A 26233-nucleotide genomic window follows, 5' to 3' on the forward strand; every position below is an offset into this window, starting at 1 on the left:
GAAGAACACCTCCGAGGCAGGAGCTCTATGGTCCATGCAGATGACTATTCGACTCCTGGAGCTGCTAGAATTCATAGGAGCTCTGCTGGACTCTCAGACGGCTCGTGCCTACCCCCCCCAAAACGAGGGCCAACAATCTCCTGTCTTTCGTTTCCTGGGTGCGGGCGTCGCAGCAGATCACGGCTCGGCAGATGTTGAGATTGCTCGGCCACATGGCCTCCACAGTTCATGTGACTCCCATGGCCCGCCTTCACATGAGATCAGCTCAATGGGCCCTAGCTTCTCAGTGGTACCAAGCTGCTGGGGACCTAGAGGACGTAGTCCTGCTGTCCACGAGTTTTCTCCAGTCCCTGCATTGGTGGACAATTCGGTCCAATTTGACTCTGGGACGTCCCTTCCAAATTCCTCAGCCACAAAAAGTGCTGACTATGGATGCGTTTCTTCAGGGGTGGGGAGCTCATGTCGATGGGCTTCACACTCAAGGGAATTGGTCCCTCCAGGAACAAGGTTTGCAGATCAATCTCCTGGAGTTGTGAGAGGTCTGGAACGCTCTAAAGGCTTTCAGGGATCGGCTGTCCCACCAAATTATTCAAATTCAGACAGACAATCAGGTTGCCATGTATTACATCAACAAGCAGGGGGGCACTGGATCTCGCCCCCTGTGTCAGGAGGCCGTCAGAATGTGGCTTTGGGCTCGCCGGTATGGCATGTTTCTTCAGGCCACGAATTTGGCAGGCGTAAACAACAATCTGGCCAACAGATTGAGCAGGATAATGCAACCTCACGAGTGGTCGCTCAATTCCAGAGCGGTACGCGAGATCTTCCAAGTGTGGGGCACCCCCTTGGTGGATCTCTTTGCCTCTCAAGTTCTGTTCCAGACTTCAGGCCCATTGCAGGCTAGCGTCGGATGCCTTTCTCCTGGATTGGGGGGAAGATCTCCTGTATGCTTATCCTCCCATACCTTTGGTGGGGAAGACTTTGCTGAAACTCAAGCAAGATTGAGGCACCATGATTCTGATCGCTTCCTTTTGGCCGCTTCACATATGGTTCCCTCTTCTTCTGGAGTTGTCCTCCGAAGAACCGTGGAGATTTGAGTGTTTTCCGACCCTCATTACTCAGAACGAGGGAGCACTTCTGCATCCCAACCTCCAGTCCCTGGCTCTCACGGCCTGGATGTTGAGGGCGTAGATTTTGCCTCCTTGGGTCTCTCCGAGGGTGTCTCCCGTGTCTTGCTTGCTTCCAGGAAAGATTCCACTAAAAAGAGTTACTCTTTTCTATGGCGGAGGTTTGCCGTCTGGTGTGACAGCAAGGCCCTAGATCCTCGCTCGTGTCCTATACAGACCCTGCTTGAATACCTTCTGCACTTGTCTGAGTCTGGTCAAGACCAACTCTGTAAGGGTTCATCTTAGTGCGATTAGTGTATACCATTACTGTGTGGAAGGTAAGCCAATCTCGGGACAGCCTTTAGTTGTTCGCTTCATGAGAGGTTTGCTTTTCTCAAAGCCCCCCATCAAACCTCCTACAGTGTCATGGGATCTCATTGTCGTTCTCGCCCAGCTGATGAAACCTCCTTTTGAGCCACTGGATTCCTGCCATCTGAAGTACTTGACTTGGAAAGTCATTTTCTTGGTCGCAGTCACTTCAGCTCGCAGAGTTGCTAGGAAGATCTCCGATCTGGGGCTGCCATTGGACATCACCCACATGTGAGAACAATCAGCCTGCTGTCCTCGGAGAATACCTTCTACAGGTATGTAGCTTTTGCTATACTGTCCTAACCTGAGGCAGGAGGTTTCGGCCTCTGAAAGCTAATTGAAAGAGGTATTAGGCTATTAAATAAAATATTTTCTGGAATGACTGTGGGATTGAGTTGTGCCAGGGGGCGGAGCCATACAGAGTGGGTGGGGGCCAATGCAGAGTGAGGCGGGGCTGGGGCGTGTACTAAAATCTTCCTTTCAAAAATTGGGACCCCTTAGCAGTTCTGGTACAGCTGTAAGGCAGTGTAACTGCATTGGCCCCTCAGATAGACAAGGACATTTAGGATTGTTAGAGAAATAGTAGAGCAGATCATTGAGCTGTGATGTGCAGAAGATTCACTCTTGCTCTTGCAGCTCAGGACTTGGCACACCATGAAGAGAAGGCGTTGCTTGCTGACATCAGTCTGCAGACCACACAGAAGCAGCTGAGCAAGCGTGTTGCTGAAGTTGTGGGCTATGAGCAGGCTGTACGGAAATTAGAGTTGGAATTACAAACCGTGCAAGATCAAGCCTTTGGCAGCAGCCAAGAAGCTGAGCAGTACAGGTACAACTAAGACCAGGACTGACTGTAGGTGATCCTGAACCCTGTGTGAAAAGTGAAATTGTCCTCTATTCCCCCTCCCCCATATTAGTAGTGGCTCTGGCTCAGCACTCCGAGCTACTACTACTGTTTATTATTGTTATAGAGCAGTGCTGTTTAAATACATGTAAGAGATGGTCCCTGCTCCTTGGACCTTACAATTAGATCCTGTAGGGTCAATCAGACAATGGAATGCATTCTCGACACATGTCCACTCACACGTCTGCCTGGTGGTCTTGGGACTTTGCATACCACATCTGACTCTGCTGTCGATTTTAGAAGGGTGAAAGGAGTCAAAGATGACTCCAAGATTACAAGCTGAGGGGACTGGGAAGAGGACAGGGTTATTTGCAGAAATAGAGAGATGGAGAATGAGGGTGGTGGATTTAGGGGAGTCTCCAATCAATAAACCTTTTTGAGAAACTGCACATTGTTCTCCTGGTCTGTTGAGCTTCTGGTTCTCTTCCCATTGTCCTTGTTCTGGAACAGAATAAGTTGCAGATAAATGTTGCAAAAACTGAGGTGATGTGGGTTACATCAGATTCTACAATGGCATTGCCTGAAATGGGGATGCCTATTAAAGTTTCGAAGCATGTTAAGAATTTAGAGGAATTTTGCTTGATTCGGCTCTCACTTTTAGGTCCCAGGTGCAAGCTTTGATTCAGACTATGTACTTTAAATTGAGAATGTTATGTAAATTGAAACCTATCTTTTCCTGGGCTGATTTTAAGAAAGTGATGCAGATGATGGTATTCAGTGGTATGGATTACTGCAGTATTGTTTATCTTGGATTACCGGAGTTTTATCTTCAGGCGGCTATGAATTTGGCTGTGCGGCTTTTATTGGGCCTTTCACGGTCCGAACACATATCCCCGCATATGCAGCATTTGAAATGGTTGCCAGTGTGTTATAGGATCTTATACAAACTGTTATTGATGGTTATTGGAGTCGTCTTATTACTTAAGAAATGCTGTGAAATGGTATCTGCCAACCCAATCCTTGAGATCTCAACATAAGTACATAAGTGTTGCCATACTGGGACAGGCCAAAGGTCCATCGAGCTCAGCATCCTGTTTCCAACAGTGGCTAATCCAGGTCACAAATACCTGGCAAGATCTCAAAAAAGGTACAAAACATTTTATGCTGCTTATCCCAGAAATATTTTCCACAAGTCCAATTTTATAATGGTCTATGGAGGCAAGATGGCAGCTTGAAGGGAGCAGTGAGAAGCTGTTCTTAACCTGCCTACCTTAGTTTCTTCGGAACGCTGAAATTTCTTCATTCACATGCCTAAGAGGAGGGTCAGACAGCGCACTGGTCCCGCAGCGCCAGTCACACCAATGGCGGGTTCTTTGGACTTCTTCTTTTCTCCAGGCACATCGTTGGGATCTATTACTTCGTTGCTGGAAAGTGCGGGGAGAGCTTTCCTGCACTCCCAGCCAGAAGCTATGACAGCGCTGAGTCCCGAGACACGGATAGCTCCTCCCATGCCGGCAGACATGCCGAGAAGGGGCCAGAAAGCCCTTAGCTCTCAAGAGGTACCAGAGCTTCCTGGCGTGGGATCCAGCTCGGGGAGTGCACTGCCGAATTATGCTGCAAAGAAAATTGTGGTTCAGTGGGAAGAGACAGCTCTCGAGGAAAATAACTTGACGAAGGAGACACAGCCCTCAAAGGAACATTCAGCTGACTTTGGCTCTTTAAGTAAGTCTTTCCTGTCAAAAAAAAACCAGATATTACCTTAGATATCATTTGGGAAGCCCTTATGGGCTTAGAAACCTCCTTCTCACAAAAACTTTTGTCTTTAACTCAACAATCTCAAATTTCATTAGAACAACTACCAATATTAGAAAATAAAATATTAACTATGGACAAAATGGTGGGGACTAACACAAAGGATATACCATCTCTTCAACAAATTCAGCTAAACTTGACAAAAGAGTATATGATTCTTCAGAACAAAATTGAAACTTTGGAAAACCAGCAAAGGTCTAAAACATTAAGACTAATCAGACTGCCACAACCTTAATCAACAATGGTCATGTAGCCTCATCTATGTATAAGTTCCTGCTCTCTCAACAGTACAAAAAAAGTGACATACTCAGAGAAACGTGGGAAACAGATATTGATCAGATCATTCCACAATCTGAGCATTAACAGCTGTGGAGATCCTTGATCAGACCTTTGTCTTCTGCTAACATCATACAGTCTGTTTTTTTTGTACCACAGAGCTATATGGACCCCACATAAGCTTCATGTTGCTAAACTGGTAGAATCTACTCTGTGTTGGCACTGTCAACTGCAAATTGGTACACTTGTTCATATGTTGTATGAATGCGATCAAATTAAAAAAAAAATTGGCAGAGAATATGGGTAACCATATGCTCTATTTTTCATATCAGTGTTGAACTTACTGCCTCATTAATCTTATACAAATCTTGCTCTCCTCAAATTTCTCTGCCAGATCAACATCAAATCTTGTTTGATATCTTAGTCACTATTGGTCAATTTATGATACTAACGAACTGGAAAAATGCTTCAATGCTCAATGAGCACTTCTGGTGGCAATCAGTTTTATTATACCATAAACTGGAAACAGCCTCTCACTCTTTACTGGATCCCTCAAAAGGAAAATACTGTCATGGTCTCCTCTAATGGACTATATTCATCACATGGACAACACTGAACTCAGTCAAATATGTATTTTTTGATCCTAAACAATTAAGTATTTTTTTTATTCTAAGATAGCTGTGAGGCATATTTTCAAAGCACTTGCCTTCCAAAGTTCTATAGGTTTCTTTGAAAATATGCGTATGTGATTCCTTCAACACAACCAAGACTAGTAATTACATCGACTCCGTAATTTAATTATTAAGTGAGCCTGGAATCTCCTTTCTAGCCTCATATTTCTTTAATGAAGAATGATTCTTTAAATATCCACAGATATTGTGATGCCTCCTTTATTTGTGGACTAAAGATCTTTTTAAAAGGTTTATATTTCTTTAAATGTTATTTTTGGAATAGTAATAGTTATCGTTTCTGTATCAAGAATGAATTCTTGAATTATTTGTAAACTTCTTTTTTAAAAAAATGGTCTTTGGACTTTTCCTTTAGGAAGCCGTCCAAACCTTTTTAAAACTGCTAAGCTAGCTGCCTTTACCACATTCTCAGGCAACGAATTCCAGAGTTTAATTACATGTTGAGTGAAGAAAAGTTTTCTCTGATTCGTATTAAATTTACTACTTTGTAGTTTCATCGCATGCCCCTTGTCCTAGTATTTTTGGAAAACGTAAACGCTTCATGTCTACCTGTTCAACTCCACTCATTATTTTATAGACTTCTATCATACCTCCCTTCAGCTGCCTTTTCTCCAAGCTGAAGAGCCCCAGACGCTTTAGCCTTTCCTCATAGGGAAGTCGTCCCATTCCCTTTAACATTTTCGTTGCCCTTCTCTTCACCTTTTCTAATTCCGCTATATCTTTTTTGAGATGCGGCGACCAGAATTAAATACAATATTCGAGGTGTGGTCACACCATGGAGCGATACAAAGGCATTATAACGTCCTCATTTTTGTTTTCCATTCATTTCCTAATAAGAGCGGAGGAGTGGCCTAGTGGTTAGGGTGGTGGACTTTGGTCCTGGGGAGCTGAGGAACTGAGTTCGATTCCCACTTCAGGCACAGGCAGCTCCTTGTGACTCTGGGCAAGTCACTTAACCCTCCATTGCCCCATGTAAGCCACATTGAGCCTGCCATGAGTGGGAAAGCGTGGGGTACAAATGTAACAAAAATAAATAAATACCTAACATTCTATTTGCTTTCTTAGCCGCAGCAGCACACTGAGCAGAAGGTTTCAACATATCATCGACGACGACGACACCTAGATCCCTTTCTTGGTCGGTGACTCCTAACGTGGAACCTTGCATGACGTAGCTATAATTCGGGTTCCTCTTTCCCACATGCATCACTTTGCACTTGCTCACATTAAACGTCATCTGCCATTTAGATGCCCAGTCTCCCAGTCTCATAAGGTCCTCTTGTAATTTTTCACAATCCTCTTGCGATTTAACGACTTTGAATAACTTTGTGTCATCAGCAAATTTAATTACCTCACTAATTGCTCCCATCTCAAGGTTAAAAAGCAGCAGTCCCAGCACAGACCCCTGGGGAACCCCACTAACTACCCTTCTCCATTGAGAATACTGAACACATACGTTTAGAGGTTACGCAGACTGGCACGTTTTCCATCTATGGACCTATTGAATGGAATAACTTGCCATTGCGAATTAAACGTGAAACCTGCTTGTCTACTTTTAAGAAATGTTTGAGTCTTTATTGTATACAGCTTATGATAACTCCACCTGAAGGAGTGGTGTAAATTGACTGGACTCCCTGTTGGATGTTTTTGTAATTGTAATTCATTTTGTTAATTTGATTTTATGTATGTATGCTTGTACTCTGCCCTGGATAAGGGCAGACTAGAAATAAGAAATTTAAGTTCAAATCATGTGGTTCATCAGCTTGTCCAGCAGAGGTCAGTGTGATTACTGGGCCTCCCACAGGTGCTGTCCTCCTCATAACATGAATCCCACCTCAACTCCCTCATTGCCCCTACCACACCCTGTATCCTCAACCCCCTCCCAGTGCTCATGTAACGGGTCCGAAAATCAGGAGACGAAAGACAAATTGGTTCCAAAACAAAACAGCTTTTATTGCTAGCAATTCACACAGCACCGAGTACAATCTCAGAATACTGTGTGTCAGAAATCATCTGACACTCACATTTATACTTCCCTATGGGGCCTGCGCACTAGGCACCTGATACATCACATTTGGCATGCGCAGTAAACAGTTGTAGTTCTTACAGTGCATATTTGTAGTTCTCAGTACATACACACGTCATAATACTGAAAAGATACTGGCAAAAGAAACGAAACTTAGCAGCTTATTCCACACACACAATGCTCCTTTCTAGCTCAGGAGATAAGATTCATCGGCTCAGAGATGCAGGGCGGGGGTGTTAGCACCCTCCAAGGCCACCTATTCATGTGGCTCCTACGTGCAAGCTGATCTCGTATAGGCCTTGCTACTACAGTTACAGTTACAAGCTATGTGTCTAATAGCCCTGCATTCTGTCTTACATTAGTAAACAATAAAACTGGGTAAGGCACAAAGGTTCAGTGCATTAATAAAGTATGGCTAAAAGGCCAAAAACAGAGGTAGAGTACATAAGTATAAGTCCATCAGTAGGCACAAAACATGAGATTGTTCTGGTGGTCAGTAGTATGCATAGAATTCGAGTAGTATCCGGTGGTCCACTCCTACAATTCCCCCCTTTTGATACTAGAACATTCATTCTGATGGAGAGTATCACTCCCAGAACCCTGAAAGGGAAAAGAAAGAGAAGAATCATTAGCAGAGAGGCAACAAGGAGCCCTAAGCCCTTGCGCAGCCGCTGGTTACTTCACCGGGGTTGAGACGGAGGGCCCCTAGTGGAATCCCCCCCCCTTTGTATCCGGTCTTATGCTGGCACAAGGGTACTGGCCCATTAAGTGACTCAGGAGGACAAAAGTGCACGTCAGCCACAAGGTGCTTCATCGGCAGCTTCATCAGACTGGGGAATGGGGGAGTACATCTGGAGAGCCATAAGTTGGGCAGCAGCTCGGCGGTCAGCGATGCTTTCCATGGTGGAGCGGAGACACCTGAGAACTAAAGGAAAAGACAAAGGTATTAATAGGCAGGACAGCAAAAATAGGCCCCCCATGACGAGGAGGCCCTTTAGGCTCCCGGAGGTCGGCAACCAGCTGGTTAGGGAGGAAGTCCAATCCCAAGCGCTGTTCCAGGTTTGGACGGGGACGTGGGCCAATTTGACCATCCGGTCAGTTATCTCGCTGATGACTTGGCTTTGGTCATCAATCTGTAAGCAGCAATTACTGAGGTTAAACTTGCCACACACCCCGCCTTCCTGGGCCAAGAGGTAGTCAAGAGCCAAGCGATTTTGGTAAACTGCGGTAATAAGCTTAGTGTTCTGTCGGGCTAGAATGTTGAGGGCAAAGGCCGAATCATTGGTAAGGATCTCGAGCACTGCCTGCAAGCGGATAATGCGGTTCAGCATGTAGATAGGAGTACGGTACCCGTATGTACCATCTTCAGCCCATGTGGCCGGTCCATAGTAATGAATGATACGTTCTGGCGGCCACTCGTTGTCCTTCCAGTCTCCTATCTGGACTTTGGGTTTGGTGCTCGGGAGGGACCGTTTACGTCTGCCAATGTTATCAGGTCCCTTTTCCATGTAAAGGGGGATGCCCAACGTCTCGCCGACTCGCAGGGGCAGAAGGAAGAAACTAGGTCGGACGGTGCCCAAGAGACAGGTACCGTACCAGCGGGCCGGGAGCTGTTCATAGGCCCTGCGCCCGCAAATATAGTAGTAGCCCTCCGGGGCTACCCACTTAAGGGAGGCATTCCCTCCATGTGTCCACGTTGCGTTCAAGGTGGGTTCAGTCCAGATGGGCTCCGGGGCAGGCAGGCGGTCCGTCTGCCACCAGGTATGTCGACTCCCGTTAAACTGAAGGACCCCCGTGCAAGCGGAATCTCCCACGGGTACAGAATATCGTTTCGATGGCGCTCGACTAGCGCAGAGAGTACCTATGATGTTGGTTCTCAGGGCCCATTCGTACGGCTTCGGGCGCTGGGGAAAGGTAATGTTTGTGGTGTTGAGCGCATCCCATGTCTGCTGTCGGATCTCCCTCGCTTCCCAAGGCCATTGCTCACCCATATCGGTGCCTCCACAGACGAAACAGTTGGTAATTCCCAAGGAGAAGGCGATGTTTTCGGCCAGGTTGAGGAACATATTCCGAGCTTCTGGGGAGATGGGGAACTTAGTAGCTGCCTCTTCAGCGCGAGCGATTTCATCGAATACCTCTTGGTACCCAACGACAGTAGTCTGGTAGTTCGTGGGAGGCTTTGTTTCAAGGCTTTGATATATGGTAATATACGTCAGCGGATCCATTCCTCCTCCGTCAATGCCAAGGCCCCACGTTCCTCTCCATGGCATATCGTGGCCTCGGATAGGCCAGTCTAGGGACACATAGAGGCATATTTTCAAAGCACTTAGCCTCCCAAAGTTCCATAGAAACCTATGGAACTTAGCCTCCCAAAGTGCTTTGAAAATATGCCTCATAGTTACCAGAACCTCGACGAAATTCGCCCAGGCCGGTGCATCCGGTATATCCTCCTCCCGTGTAAGCGCATACTCGTTCCCAGCCCGAGGCTCGAGTGTCGCCGGCACACGGGAGCCAGACCCAAGGGGAGCAACATCTCATGTCTGGACTGAAGGGGCAGACATACTTGTGGTCGTTCACATATGCCTCACGCCAACTTTGGCTTCCACACTTACGGGACCAAGGGTGTTTGTCCATGGCGGCGCAAACGTCGAAGGTGAGTGTAGCCACAGTTTGGGCGCCGCCAGCAAGGATGCGAGTGGAATTGACGTAATACAGAATGCCATCCCCTTCAACCCCCGGGGGCCCGGCCACATACGCAGGGAGTCCTACACTGAGGGTGACATTGTAGTATCTTGGCTTGGTGGGGCTATGACAGACGGTGAGGTTGCCTTGGAGGCACCTGTGGAACTGTTGGAGGCCAGCCGGGGTGATGATGGCACAAGTTGGAAGGAGCCGACAATCGCTGTCCGGGGGCTGCGACTGGTGGATGAGGGTGGTGACTAGGTGGTACCCTCCTTCTATACGATGGCGCACCAGGCGCAAACATTCAGTACAGTTCTGGCTCAGGGGGTGGTAGCTCGGGACTGAGCAAAGGAGGAGTAGTAGACTCAGCATCATCATATATGTGGTGGGAGGTATCCGAGCCTTTGCAGCAAGAAGATGATAAGGCCCACGATTATGGCTACAATAAACGCAGAGCCAAAGACGCAGTGGGTCCAGAAGCTGAGGTCCTGGCGCTGGGCAGGCATGGATCTTCGGTTCACGTTTTTCTGAGGGTCAGCCGCAGTGGAGCGTTAGGATGTTGATGCGCAGTCCAACGCTTCGGGGTGCTGCTAGTAGGAGCAGCAGGCTTCAGTCGGGTCCAATGTATCCACACTGGGTTTCCTGCAATTTTAACAGCGGTTGGGGTCGTTAGGAGAACAAGGGAGGGCCCTTTCCATTTGTGTTTCAGACAGTCTGATTCATCCCACTCCTTTACCCAGACTTCATCCCCCACCCTAAACTGGTGTGTAGGACTAGTAAGGACTAAGGGACCTACACTCTCAGTGTATTGTTGGATGTCCTGCACTACCTCGCGTAATGCCTTCATCTGTCTCACTAAGGAACTCTCGCCCTGTATCTGCAAGGATTCGGGAAAAGAGGGTAGTGGTGGTGGCCTAGCGTACATCATCTCGTAAGGAGTAAGGCCAGTAGCCTTGGGGGTACACCTAAGATGTAGCAAGGCCAGCGGAAGCAGGTCGGGCCATTTGGCTTTAGCTTCCTGGCATAGCTTGGCCAGCTGGTTCTTCAGGGATCGGTTAGCCCTCTCCACTATACCACTGCTCTGGGGCCTCCAGGCACAATGCAACTTCCAGTCGAGGCCCAGTCTCGTACTGAGCTGTTGTGTAACTTCGCTGGCGAATGCAGGGCCGTTGTCAGAGTTTATCTGCTTGGGGAGGCCGTATCTTGGCAGGATGTGATGGATCAATAAGGAGGTGACTTCCTTCGCCATTTCCGTTCTGGTGGGCTGAGCTTCAATCCATCCAGTGTAGGTACACACAGCGACGAGGATGGCTTTGTAGCCCCGGGCCGGGGGCATATGCGTGAAGTCAATCTGGCAAACGTGGAATGGGCTAGTTCCCCGGAGAACATGTCCTGGCATAGGACCGGGCCCCGTTCTGGGGTTGTTCCGAGCACAAGTTACGCATTGGCTGGAAGCATTTTTGGTCCACAGGGACAGTTTGTTGATGTAGTAGGTCTTCTCGAGTAGGCGTCCCAGAGCTTCCTTGCCCAGGTGTGTACGGTCGTGGGCCTCCTTGGCCACAGTCCACGCCAGGGCTTCGGGTATCCATATGCGTCCGTCTTGTAGCATCCACCAGCCATTGCGTGACTCCAGGCCCTCTTGCCGGGCCCACTCCGTCTCTTGTGGGGCATAGATAGGGATCTCGGTGGGGAGGTGAACGACGAGTACAGGGTCAGAGGAACAAGAAGGGTAAGGGAGTTGACTTGCTCTTTTTGCAGCGTCGTCTGCCCGCTGATTTCCCCGGGCGATAGGGTCCGTTCTCCAGGTGTGGGCCCTGCAGTGCATCACAGCCACCTTCTTCGGTTTCCATACTGACTCGAGTAACTGGCAGATCTCAGCGGCATTTGCAAGTCCTTTCCCCTCAGCTGTCAGAAATCCCCTCTCCTTGTACAAGGCTCCGTGCACCTGGAGGGTGAGGAAAGCGTATTTGGAGTCGGTGTAAATGTTAACAACTTTTCCTTCAGCCCACAGGAGGGCTCGGGTGAGGGCGATCAGCTCCGCTTTCTGGGCTGATGTTCCGGGTGTCAGAGCCATAGCTTCGATCACATGGTCCTCAGACACCACCGCATAGCCTGCCCTTCGAATTCCCTCTATCACCTGGCTGCTTCCATCGGTAAAAAGGGTGATGCCCCCTTGCCAGGGTTGGTCCTTCAGGTCAGGTCTGCTCGAGTGCACAGTGGCCATTACCTCTTCACAGTCGTGGAGTGGTGGTTCGGGGGCCGGAAGGAGGGTGGCAGGATTGAGGTTGGTCGTGTCCAGGATCCGCACCGCCGGATTTTCGCACAGGAGGGCTTGGTATTTAACCAATCGGGAGTTAGTCATCCATCTGGGTCCGTGGCTCTCGAGTAGGCCGCGGATGGTGTGAGGCGTCGTCACAAAGAGTGTTTGGCCAAAGGTGAGTTTATTTGCCTCGTGTATCAGCAAACAGGCAGCCGCAATGCTTCGGAGGCAGCCCGGCCATCCTCGTGCCACATTGTCCATGCTCTTGGAGAGGTATGCTACAGGGCGTTGCCAGGTGCCGACCAGTTGGGTGAGGACTCCAAGTGCCAATCCCTTCTTTTCGTCGATGAACAAGTGGAACGGCTTAGTCACGTCTGGCAGTCCGAGCGCTGGTGGGGCCACAAGGGCATCCTTAAGGTCCTGAAGGGCTTTCAATTCGTGTTTCTCCCACCGGAGATTTTGGCCCTCGAGTTCAGGTCCTTTCAGTTTGGCATACAAACTGTGGGTCAGGATGGCAAAGTTGATGATCCAAATGCGGCAATATCCAGCGGCTCCGAGGAGTGCCCGTAATTCCTTCTTATTTGCAGGAGTGGGTTGGTTGCGGATGGCTTGGGTTCGGGGGGTACCGAGCCTCCGGGTTCCTTCTCGGAGGCGAAATCCCAGATACTCGACTTCGATCTCGCATATCTGGGCCTTCTTGCGACTGGCCCGGTACCCCTGGGCTTCCAGGGTTTTCAAGAGGTAGAGGGTAGCTTCGGCACATTCGGTGAACGTTTCACGGGCCAGCAACAGGTCATCCACGTATTGGACGACCGGCCCATGCTCGTCCTGATACGTCTTCAGGTCCTGAGCGAGTTGGTCACCGAAGAGGGTAGGTGAGTTCTTGAACCCCTGGGGCAGCCGGGTCCATGTGAGTTGCTGTTTATTTCCAGTCTGTAAGTCTTCCCACGTGAAGGCAAACAACTTCTGGCTGTCGGCAGCAAGGGGGATGGAGAAGAAGGCGTCCTTCAGATCAATGACACTGTACCACTTGGTCTGGGCTGGCACTTGGGCGAGAATGGAATAAGGGTTCGGTACGAGGGCAACTATGTCGGCTACCTGGTTGTTGACCTTCCTCAAGTCTTGGACGGGCCTATACTCCGATGTTCCTGGCTTCTTCACGGGCAATAATGGGGTGTTCCAAGCAGATCTGACAGGTCTAAGGACCCCTTGCTGAAGGAGTTTCTGTAGGTGTGTTTGCATGCTATGCCGGGCTGCATAAGGGATGTGATATTGTCCTTGGTTGACAACTTGGGCATTTGGTTTGAGTTCGATCCAGATGGGAATGGCGTTGACGGCTAGTCCACCAGGGTTCACTTCTGCCCATACGTTGGGCACCTCCGCCATTAGGTTCCTCCTCTGTTGTGCGAAAGGGGTATCCTGGTAATAGCGGCCGTCGTCTGGGCCTACAATAAGGGGGGCATGTAGTCTCCATTCTTCCCGTACCGGGCAGAGGAGCGTCACCGGTTGGTCTTCAAAATGGGCTTCCACTTCGCCCGTTGGTTTAAACTTCAGGGTGGCTTGGAGTTTACACAGTAGGTCACGGCCAATCAGGGGGACGGGGCACTCGGGGATATGGATGAACTGGTGAGACACCATCGTTCCACCGATCTGGACTTGGCGTTCCCTGAGGAGGGGGGCTGTGAGCGATTTTCCAGAGGCACCGATAATTGGTATGGTTTCTCTTGTGGCCGGGGCGATGGCAGTGGTGATGACGGAACGTTGGGCCCCCGTGTCTAGGAGGGCCTTCATCAATTGCGTCCCCACACGGATCTCCACCAGAGGGTCAGTGGGGACTCTGCCCTCCCGGTCCCTTCATGCCGTATGGTCCCGGGTGGCGTCCAGAGCCATCTGCCATTCCTGCTGTTCGGCCCGTTCCCGGCCGCGGCCCCGTCCTCGTTGTCCTTGTCTGGGGCCCCTTGGGCGGTCGGTGTCTTCCCCCTCTCTCTTCTGGTCCCGCGGTTTCTCCGGGCAGTCCGCCCACCAGTGCCCTTCCTCCCGACAGTTTGCGCATTGGTTGCGTCCTATGGGGGACCGTGTTCCTCTTCCCCCTTGGCCTCTGCCTCTGCCCCGTGGCCTGGACCCCAAACGTTCTTCCAGCACCGTGGCCAACACATCCGCATTCTCGCGCATCCGCCTGGTCGACTCCTTCCGGGCTTCGGCCTTCTCTTCTTGGTCACGGTATCCGAACACGCGATCAGCTATGGCCTTCAGTTGGATGATGCCCATCCCTTCAAATCCTTCGGTTCTCTGGAGTTTTCTCCGTATGTCGGGTGCTGACTGGCTAACAAAACTCATGACCACTGTGGGGACGTTTTTTGGGTCCTCGGGGTTTATCGGACTATGTCTCCTGAATGCGTCCATAAGGCGCTCGAGGAAATCCCCCGGACTTTCATTCTTCTGTTGGACTACATTGTGAATTTTTCCCATATTGGTAATTTTCTGCTTTCCCTTTTTAAGGGCCGCCAGGTATGCCTGTTGGTACCGGCGAATGACGGCCTGTCCCTCCTCGGTCCGGTAGTCCCATGCAGGGACCGCGGTAGGGGCTTCTGTGTCTACGATGGCCTGTACGTTAGCATTTCCCGGGTTGGCGTCTCGGATCGCTTGTTCCATATTTTGCTGTAGGAGGCGGCGTTCTTCGGTGGTCAGGATGTGGGCGCTCAACTGCCTGAGGTCAGCCCACGTGGGATTATAACTGTAAATGATGCCTTCTACCAATTCTATCAGTTGTTCGGGTTTCTGATCATAAGAAGGCCCGTGCAGCTTCCAGTTATATAGGTCAGCGCTGGAGAAGGGAACGTGGCTGTAGACGGTCGACTGAATGGGCTGGGCATCGGCCACTGGGTTAGGGGTGTAGGTCGTAGACTGCCGGACCGGGTATAGGTTAGTCACTTCAGTCCTCCGGGGAGCCGGAAGTGTACTTCCCGGACTCGACTGGGGGTATCAGGTAACGGCCTTTACTACTCGGCGACTCTTCCTGTAAGTTGTGGGGTCCGGGATTATAGCGTCTCCAGTGTCCGACTCGGACTCGGAGGCCTCAGCGTCGTCCGGGCCATCCGACGAGTCCGCGAGGTCGGGGTATAGGGGGACGTATGGAGGGGGCGCCACATCCTCCTCGTAGGCTTCCGTGGTAGCAAGAATTGGGGCCTTTGGGGGTACCTTTTCGGGCGGGCCCTGAACTTTCCCTCGGCCTTTCATGGGTGGTCTAGGTTTGGAAGGCACACTGGTAGCACGGGGCGTGGCCTTCTTGGCGGTAGCACGGGGCGTAGCCTCTGCGGCTGGGGCGTCAACGGCAGGGGCGGTGGGCGTTGTAGGGGCGGTTCCCCTGGCCTTTGGAACGGCAGCGGCTGCCGGGGTTTGGAGAGCGAAGGCCGGGGTTCGTTTGACTCCCCGCCCCTTCCTCTGTTTTATCACCATAAGAGCGGCCTTCTCTACCTTATGTTGGGCCCAGTCGGGCGGGTCTCGGACAACGCTTAACCACGCCTCAATGTAGGGTATGTCCTCTGGGCAACCGGGGTTTCCCCCAACTATAACAATATTCATGACCGCCGCCACCTTTTCGTACTCAAATGACCCTTCCGGGGGCCATTCAGCAATTCCTAACCCGGGCCACATAAATTGACATCGCTGTATCATCCCGGCCCTACTGCATTTATCTTGGTCAAACACTTCGCTAAAGTGTTCAGTCATTAGATCTAACGGTGTGGAACCACCCCCGCCCATCCTAACCTGAGTGCCAAAGGATAGGAGACAGACGAAGGGGAGAGGGGTGGTGGAGGAGTAAGGGGTCTCGTTCCACCGGACACAGAAGGGTCAACACTCGGCCTGACCAGGGCGTGGTCGCCCAGCCTGGAACTGCAGGCCCAATCTCACAACTTTCACACACTACAAGAAACCCTCCCGTACGGTTTCTTCGCCCAAGCCTAGTGAGGTTCCGGGACCTAGTCCTTATTATTCACTGGCTAAGAGGGTGATCAATCCTCTTCTTCGGCCCTTTACCGAGCCGGTCACTACGTTGAGTATACTCGCCTGTCCGTCGTCCCAGCAGGCCGCGCCGTCGTACGCGTCTCTCCGGAGAGAAAAAGGGGGAAAAAAATGAGAAAGCTGTTTTGTCGGAGCCACACAGTCCCACTTGCAGCCGGCCGGAATTGATCGGCCCTCCCGCCGTGAGGTGGACGCTGAAGTCAGCGGTGGCCACTGACCACCTTCCCGGCCGGGGGAGTCGGTGAACCGATCCGCCTGCAGTGGGGAGGGGAAAGAATATAATCCGATTTCCCTTTCTACTCCTGTCCCATCTGGGTCGCCAATGTAACGGGTCCGAAAATCAGGAGACGAAAGACAAATTGGTTCCAAAACAAAACAGCTTTTATTGCTAGCAATTCACACAGCACCGAGTACAATCTCAGAATACTGTGTGTCAGAAATCATCTGACACTCACATTTATACTTCCCTATGGAGCCTGCGCACTAGGCACCTGATACATCACATTTGGCATGCGCAGTAAACAGTTGTAGTTCTTACAGTGCATATTTGTAGTTCTCAGTACATACACACGTCATAATACTGAAAAGATACTGGCAAAAGAAACGAAACTTAGCAGCTTATTCCACACACACAATGCTCCTTTCTAGCTCAGGAGATAAGATTCATCGGCTCAGAGATGCAGGGCGGGGGTGTTAGCACCCTCCAAGGCCACCTATTCATGTGGCTCCTACGTGCAAGCTGATCTCGTATAGGCCTTGCTACTACAGTTACAGTTACAAGCTATGTGTCTAATAGCCCTGCATTCTGTCTTACATTAGTAAACAATAAAACTGGGTAAGGCACAAAGGTTCAGTGCATTAATAAAGTATGGCTAAAAGGCCAAAAACAGAGGTAGAGTACATAAGTATAAGTCCATCAGTAGGCACAAAACATGAGATTGTTCTGGTGGTCAGTAGTATGCATAGTATTCGAGTAGTATCCGGTGGTCCACTCCTACACTCACAGAGTGTCCACATGAACCCCCAACTCTTCTGCAGCCCTAATGACTTCCCGTCCCAACTTTTCTTGCTCGGTTCTCATTTTTTTCATTTCCTCTTTAAATCCTCTCAGCAGGTCGCTCGTTACAGCTACAGCCTTTTGCTTCTGCATGCACACATAGCCCCAGCACAGCAGAAGCTTGCCACAGAAGTGCTGTTCTTTCCCACAGTTCAACTTCCAGTGCCATGGCCCACACTACTCTCTGCCTCAGCCTTCCTTGCCACTGTCACCACCTCACTGCAATTCCAATCTCGGCCCTTAAATCTGTAGACCCCAGACTCTAAAATTCTTTCAAAATTCCAGCAGATCTGTTCATAGTTTTGTGGTGGCTCCAAATGTGAACGGAATATCCATAGTGTGCAGATTTGTGCATTTTGCTTCTGTGTCTACTGATGTATGCTCTGTCTATAATGAAAAACCCATCCATTAAACGCACAGTACAATTATAAACAATAAAAAATTGAAAAATTATTTTGGACCTTCAGATGAGAGAAAGGTCAACATGACCATATATACTGAAGGCTCAAACGTTGCCAAGCGCTCTCAATATTCAATCATCGGTCCCAAATTTCAACAAAAATACATATACAGTTCAACCATAGGCATCTCTATGGGGTGACAAATGCCACCCCAAAATTGACACACATCTCCTTTGAGGCTGGCCTTGTTTCCGTACTCCCCTCTCCCCCAATTCCTTCTATCTATCCCCCCCCCCCCCCCCCCCCCACCACCACCACCATGCAAGCCCTAAAAGAAAGAAGCCTTGGAGCGGCCGGACAGAGCCTGATGCAATGCCGGTGAAGTTGCAAGTTTGTAGGGCCTACATGGAGAGGGAGAGAGGATAGAGAGAAGGGAGAGAGAGATGCTGGACATGCAGAATGGAATGGTGGTGGGGGGGGGGTGGATTCTGCACTTGGATGGAACGGAAGGGAGAGGGGGGAAATGCTGCACTTGGATAGGAGGGAAGGAAAGGGAGGAAAGGCTGCACATAGATGGAAGGGAAAGGAGAGGAAAGAAATGCAGAGGAGGGGAGAGCAGAGGTATGTTCAGGCTGCTACCTAGAAGTTATGCAGGTACCAGCCGATAGCTAAATGACCAAAGTTAGGACAGCCTGTCTATCGCTTAGCTATGCACACACTGAATACCACCAGCACCCGCATAATTCCAAGCTTCTCCCTGACTCTCCTCAATATCACTCCTCCACTGCCTGGTTTGGATATGTCTGGTTAGAGCCAATATTCTTTATAAAACAGGCTCCTACAGTGATGCACACAAATTTACACCATGTAAAAATATGTGCTTATGCATTTACAGGCAAAGATAACATTTTATAAAATACATGGATACATCACAACTCTGCCCACATTATGCCTCCAGGAATGTCTACACCCAGATCATATATGTGTATGTGCTATCGTGTGGGCATGTGTACATATAGGCAGTTATTTGGCAGCCCGATTTAATATGAGCTTTCTGTTGCATGTAAAATATACTTTATATGCATTAAAAATGTGATAAAATTGTCCCCACACTTTCATTTATCTGTAACTATGCCACTAACCCACACACTCTCTCTCTCTCCATGCTTGTCAAACACCTTTCCCTCTTTGACTACCCCATTCTTCTTGTCTAATTGTCAGTTTATTTGCAGGAAGCTTGTAGATCATCTACAATCAGAGCTGAGGCAGGCTAAAGAAAGCTTTGACAGTGCAGCTCAGGAAGGGCTGAAGCAGCAGCAAGCTATGACTGGGATGGAGCAGCAGCTGGTGGGTAGCAGGGAACAACTAAAACTCATACAACAACAGGTATGTGGAAGTAAGTGTCCATTCTTTTTGTGTGTGAGCCTATTGTGAGTCTAATTGTGAGGGAAGAAGTTGACACCCTAAGGTCTAGGGACAGGTGTCTACAGGACAGCACTAAGTCTAGAGGATAAGTACACCTAATCACTATGCCCAAAGGTCAAAAATCCTCCAAAACGGAACATAATACTCCATGTGGGGCCTTACCAACGATTTGTACAAGGGCATGAACATCTCCTTTCTTCTGCTGGTTACAGCGGCGGACCAAGGGCGGGGCGGTCTGCCCCGGGTGCACGCCGCTGGAGGGGTGCAGAGAGCAGCCACGCGCCTGTCAGCTCCGCTGGTTCCCTGCTCCCTCTGCTCTGGACCGGGGGGGGTGTCGTGCAGCTCCCTGGGGGGGGGGGGGGGAATGCGCATCAGCGATCCGCCCCGGGTGGCTGTCGACCTAGGATCGTCACTGGCTGGTTATACCCCTCTCTATTCAGGCTAGCACCCTTCTTGCCACTGCCACCACCTTGTTGCATGTTTCGTCACCTTCAGATCCTCAGACACCTTCACCCCCAGGTCCCTCTCCTGAGCCGAGCTTACCAATTTTTTCCCCTCCTATCTGGTCCATTTCTTTTGAACTTCTGTACCCCAAGTGCAACACTCGGGGAGAGTCTGATAGGAACGGACGGGGAGAGGGATCATGGGGTGATAGTATCTGAGGATCTGAAGGCGACGAAACAATGTGTCAAGGCGGTGGCCGTAGCTAGAAGGTTGTTAGGCTGTATAGATTGAGGTGTGACAAGCAGAAGAAAGGGGGTGTTGATGCCCCTGTATAAGTCGTTGGTGAGGCCCCACCTGGAGTATTGTGTTCAGTTTTGGAGGCCGTACCTTGCGAAGGATGTTAAAAAAATGGAAGTGGTGCAAAGAAAAGCTACGAGAATGGTATGGGATTTGCGTTCCAAGATGTATGAGCAGAGACTTGCTGACCTGAACATGTATACCCTGGAGGAAAGGAGGAACAGGGGTGATATGATACAGACGTTCAAATACTTGAAAGGTATTAATCCGCAAAAAAATCTTTTCCGGAGATGGGAAGGCGGTAGAACGAGAGGACATGAAATGAGATTGAAGGGGGGCAGACTCAAGAAAAATGTCAGGAAGTATTTTTTCACGGAGAGAGTAGTGGATGCTTGGAATGCCCTCCCGCGGGAGGTTGTGGAAATGAAAACGGTAACAGAATTCAAGCACGTGTGGGATAAACATAAAGGAATCCTGTTCAGAAGGAATGGATCCTAAGGAGCTTAGCCGAGATTGGGTGGCACAGCGGGAGGCGGGGATAGTGCTGGGCAGACTTATACGGTCTGTGCCAGAGCTGGTGGTAGGAGGCGGGGCTGGTGGTTGGGAGGCGGGGATAGTGCTGGGCAGACTTACACAGTCTGTGCCCTGAAAAGGACAGGTACAAATCAAGGTAAGGTATACACAAAAAGTAGCACATATGAGTTTATCTTGTTGGGCAGACTGGATGGACCATGCAGGTCTCTTTCTGCCGTCATCTACTATGTTACTATGTTCTTTGCATTAAATTTTAACTGCCAGACCCTTGACGATTCTTCCAACGTTTGGCGATCCCTTCTCATAGTTTCTACTCCTGCTGGGGTATTCACTGTATTGGCTATCTTTGTGTCATCTGCAAAAAGGCAAACTTTTTCCTTCTAACCCTTCAGCAATGTCTCTCACAAATAAATTAAACAGAATCGGCCCCAGCACCGACCCATGAGGCACTCCACTACTCACTTTCCTTTCCTCCGAGCAGATTCCATTTACCTCCACCCTCTGTCACCTGTTGGTCAACCAGTTCCCAATCCAGTTCACCACTTTGGAACCTAAGTTCAGCCCTCTCAGCTTATTCACTGTATCAAAGGCTTTGCTGAAATCCAAGTAGATTACATTTAGCTCATGTCCTTCATCCAGTTCTTTGGTTACCCAGTCTCACATATGGGGAATGAGTTGGTTGCAGAGCAGTGGCCACTATTCCTGTAAGAAGCAAAATGACAGAACTTTAATGGTTGTGGACAAGATCAATGCGAGGAAACTGATGATGTTTGGACACATCTGTAAGACAGAAGACAACAGGTTGATAAAAACAGTGATGCTTGGAAGAGCCTGAAGGAATGAGGAAAAGAGGAAGACTGAAAAGAAGATGCCTGGATGAAATCTGAGAGTTGGCTGAACTGGATATACATATGGCTCAGGGCAGGAAGGGACCTTGGGCAAGGATGGTTCCTACCACAGGCTCCAGTGGTCCATAAGGACTATGGAGTGCAATGATGATAAATGACCGAGGGTATTTCTGGGTCAGAATAGAAGGGGTTTGTAAGATTCCTAAAGGTAAGACTGGGGGCTTTGGGGAGAGATAAATTGATTTTTATGGGCAGTAGCTGTGTGATAGAAGTAAGTTAGGGATGCAATGGCTGTGCTTAAGGGTGTTTGAAGAAGCAGGCATAGGGCCTTTTGTGGGTGTCAAGGAAGGTGGGGGAGGGAAACCTCACTTTCACTGCTTATAATATTCTCCTCTAAGACTTTGCTATTGGAATTGTAGTTGTATTAAGTATGTACGTCGCATTGAGCCTGCAATGTGTGGGAAAGCGCGGGGTACAAATGTAATAAATAAATCTTATGGTTTCCAGTATCATCTCTATGCTGATGATACCCAGCTATATCTGTCCACACCAGACATCACCGCAGAGACCCAGGCAAAGGTATCAGCCTGCCTATCCGACATTGCTGCCTGGATGTCCAACCACCACCTGAAACTGAACATGTCCAAGACCGAGCTCATCGTCTTTCCACCAAAACCCACGTCTCCTCTTCCTCTATTTTCTATCTCAGTTGATAACACCCTCATCCTCCCCGTCTCATCTGCCCGCAACCTCGGAGTCACCTTTGACTCCTCCCTCTCCTTCTCTGCGCATATCCAGCAGATTGCCAAGACCTGCCACTTCTTCCTCTTTAACATCAGCAAAATTCGCCCTTTCCTCTCTTTACACACCACCCGAACTCTCGTCCACGCTCTCATTACCTCTCGCCTTGACTACTGCAACTTACTCCTCACCGCCCTCCCACTTAGCCATCTATCCCCCCTTCAATCTGTTCAGAACTCTGCTGCACGTCTTATATTCCGCCAGAACCGATATACTCATATCACCCCTCTCCTCAGGTCACTTCACTGGCTTCCAATCAGATACCGCATTCAATTCATGCTTCTCCTCCTTACCTACAAATGCATTCAGTCTGCTGCCCCTCACTACCTCTCTACCCTCATCTCCCCTTATGTTCCCGCCCGTAACCTCCGTTCACAGGACAAATCCCTCCTCTCTGTACCCTTCTCCAACACCGCCAACTCCAGGCTCCGCCCATTCTGCCTCGCCTCACCCTATGCTTGGAACAACCTTCCTGAACCCTTACGCCAAGCCCCCTCCCTGCCCATCTTCAAGTCTTTGCTTAAAACCCACCTCTTCAATACTGCATTCGGCACCTAACTCTTACCGTTCAGTAAATCCAGACTGCCCCAATTTGACCGCCCCTATCGGACTGTCCGTTCACTTGTCTCTTAGATTGTAAGCTCCTTGAGCAGGGACCGTCCCTCTATGTTAAATTGTACAGCGCTGCGTAACCCTAGTAGCGCTTTAGAAATGTTAAGTAGTAGTAGTAAATAGAGATAGGAAATCATGGGCTGAAAAGGGCAGATACTGTCTAGTTCAAGTGAGCTTTAAATGATGTGCCGGCCAAGATAGGATTAGGAGGTTTTTGCTTGGGTTTCTCTTACATAGTAACATAGTAAATGATGGCAGATAAAGACTTGAATGGTCCATCCAATCTACCCTACATGATAAACTCATTTTACATGGTACTGTATGTGATACTTTATATGTATACCCAAGTTTGATTTCTTCTTGCCATTGTCAGAGCACAGACCGTAGAAGTCTGCCCAGCACTGTTCCTGTACTAAAAGTTCTGAAGCTGACGTTGAAGACCCTTAAAATTTATGCTCCAACCCATCCAAATCTATTCAGTCACAATCAGGGCGTAGATCGTAAAAGTCTGCCCAGCACCAGTTTTATTCTCCAAATACCGGCATCGCCACCCAATCTCCGCTAAGATTCCATAGATCCATTCCTTCTAAACAGGATTCCTTTGTGTTTATCCCATGCATGTTTGAATTCCATTACCGTTTTCATCTCCACCACCTCCTGCAGGAGGGCATTCCACGTGTCTACTACCCTTTCCGTGAAAAAATACTTCCTGACATTACTCCTGAGTCTGCCCCCCTTCAACTTCAATTCATGTCCTCTAGTTCTACCACCTTCCCGTCTTCGGAAAAGGTTGCTCTTCTTTGGTGCAGGGGAGTGGCAAGGAGAAGATGGAGACCAGAAGTCGTAGGAATGCGGAGGAGTAGGTGGATGGGGCAATTAGCTAGAAGAGGGTATGGCAGAATGATTTTCAGATTTAATGTTTTGATGTATGTTTTGTTGTTTGGTGACTGGCCTATGCCTTTGTGATCTGGGAGCTGACTTGGGAGGGAAAGGAGTCTGGAGCTGGGAGGTCCTAAGCAGGGGTATGTGGATTGATCTGTTCAATGGTTCTCATGACTCACCAGTTGAAGGTAGTGACTTGGAATGTGGAGGGCTGCAATCACCTGATTAAAAGCAGTGAGTATCAGCATACTGGAGAAGAAGATTGATTTTGTATTACTGCAGGAGACCCATCACTTTGCTTTTGAAGCATGAGAGATTGCAGAGAGCTTGAGGGGATAAGATATTTTTCTCTGCCTATACTCCACTGATAAAGAAAAGTTTCATTGGTTGCCTGTTCAATATAGGATATTACTTAATGTTTTTGTTCTTACTTTTAAGACCTTATAATTGGAATTTCACAGTATTTTGCTAGTCTGACTATTCAGTATAATCCTATTCAGCTGTTATGTTCCTTAAATGATCACCAGGTAGTGATCCTGAGCCCTAGATATTAATTTAGTTATTTCATTTATATCCCACATTTTCCCAATCAAATCAGGTTCAATGTGGATAACAAATTTTATACTAGCAATACAAATATAAATCAAAGTATACAATAATATAAGAAAGGTAAGTACATAAGTATTGCCACACTGGGACAGACCAAGAGTCCATCAAGCCCAGCATCCTGTTTCCAACAGTGGCCAATCCAGGTCACAAATACCTGACAAGATCCTGAAAAGATTCAATACATTTTATGCTGCTTATTCCAGAAAAAAGCAGTGGATTTTCCCCAAGTCAATTTAATAATGGTCTATGAACTTTTCCTTTAGGAAGCCGTCCAGATCTTTTTTAAACCCCCTCTAAGCTAACCGCCTTTACCACATTCTCTGTCAACGAATTCCAGAGTTTAATTACACATTGAATGAAGAAATATTTTCTCCAATTCATATTAAATTTACTGCTTTGTAGCTTCATCACATGCCCCCTAGTCCTAGTATTTTTGGAAAGAGTAAACAAACGCTTCACGTCTACCCGTTCCAGTCCACTCATTATTTTATAGACCTCTATCATATCTCCCCTCAGCTGCCTTTTCTCCAAGCTGAAGAGCCCTAGCCGCTTTAGCCTTTCCTCATAGGGAAGTCGTCCCATCCCCTTTATCATTTTCGTTTGCCTTCTCTGCACCTTTTCTAATTCCACTATATCTTTTTTGAGATGCGGTGACCAGAATTGAACACAATATTCGAGGTGCAGTCACACCATGGAGCGATAGAAAGGCATTATAACATCCTCATTTTTATTTTCCATTCCTTTCCTAATAATGTCTAACATTCTGTTTGCTTTCTTAGACGCTGCAGCACACTGAGCAGAGGGTTTCAATGTATCATCAATGACGACACCGAGATCCCTTTCTTGGTCTGTGACTCCTAACCTGGAACCTTGCATGACGTAGCTATAGTTCGGGCTGAGATGCTCGAGGTCCTGGACTACACCTACCTAAAGAGGCAGTGACAACTCCTTTGCATTAGGTACTCAGGGAAGTCCTTGTGTGAAACTGGGCATCCCCTCTGTCTGGCCCCAAGAAGACTGATTCCCAGTATTGGATCCATGGTAAACCTGGGTTGATGAGGTCTCAGTTACTCCATGGTGGTGGACTCCGCCCTCAAAAGAGCCAAAGGTTCTAGGGACTATGCTTCGGCGCCCCCAGGCAGAGAAGCTAGGACATTGGATTCTTTTGGGAGGAAGATGTATCAGGCTGCTATTCTCACTGCTGGTATACAATCATACCAGCTCTTCACGAGCATCCACTTGCGAAACTCAGTTTGATAGCTGTCTAGTTTAGTTGATACCCTCCCTCCGGAACAGGCCGAACCTTTTCGCCAGTTGGTCAGGCAGCAGAAGGCATGTCGTAAATTCCTGGCCAGGGGCGCATACGACCTCCAGGATCTCTGCTCAAATTATAGTGATGCGCAGACTCTCATGACTGCGTGTCTCTGACCTAGACCATTCGGTCCAGCAGAGAAGAGCAGATGTTCCTTGCTGGGGAGATAATCTTTTCAGAGAGAAGGTAGAGGATGTGGTTGACCAGATCAAGAAGCACACGAATGCTATGGCTAGATCAAGAAGCACACGAATGCTATGGCTTCTCTCTCCTGCCGGGCGCCTTCTGCTACCACCTCCTCAGCTGGGAGGTATTTTGGTGGGTTGGGGAGTGCTCCCTATTCCTATTCTAGGCGTAGATACATTCCTGCGTCTTGCCAACCTTCTCAGGCTCACCCCCAGTGCGCTTGTTCTTGTCAACAGCGTGCGCCCAAGGCCCCTACTGCTCCCCAGCAAAAGCAAGGGACAGGCTCCAAGAAAGCATAGCCACAATAAAAGTGTCCATACCGGGCGACTTTGCAGTTTGGGAAGGTTAATGTTTTTTCACCAAAGGTGGCCTCTCAAAACGTCTGACCAGTGGATTCTTCAAATTGTCCGGTTAGGATACACCCTCAATCTGGAATCCAAACCCCCAAATTGTCCACCGAGAGCTCATTTGTACAGCTCTCAGCACAGTCAAGTACTTGCAGAGGAACTCTCCGCCCTTATAAAGACTCATGCGGTCGAACCCGTTCCACCAGGAGGGGAATCTTCTCCTGAAGTGCGAGGATTCTATTCCAGGTAGTTCATTGTGCAGAAGAAAACAGGGGGGGTGCGTCCCATCCTAGTCCTAAGGGCCCTGAACAAATTCATAGTACGAGAAAGTTCAGGATTTCCCTTGGCAACCTTTCTTCCCATGATTCAGGAGAACGATTGGCTATGCTCTCTGGACTTA

General features: G+C 48.9%; 1 protein-coding gene across 1 annotated transcript in view; it reads left to right on the forward strand.

The window, feature by feature from the left end:
* The window catches only part of PMFBP1 (polyamine modulated factor 1 binding protein 1), a 151446-nt gene that overhangs the window by 87186 nt on the left and 38027 nt on the right, over positions 1–26233 (forward strand). The window contains exons 12-13 of the mRNA XM_030205073.1: positions 2109–2298; positions 18769–18922. Of these exons, the coding sequence (XP_030060933.1) occupies positions 2109–2298; positions 18769–18922 (344 nt within the window). The remainder of the gene's footprint in view (positions 1–2108; positions 2299–18768; positions 18923–26233) is intronic.

Source organism: Microcaecilia unicolor, chromosome 5 (genome assembly GCF_901765095.1).
Source record: "Microcaecilia unicolor chromosome 5, aMicUni1.1, whole genome shotgun sequence".
NCBI lineage: Eukaryota > Metazoa > Chordata > Amphibia > Gymnophiona > Siphonopidae > Microcaecilia > Microcaecilia unicolor.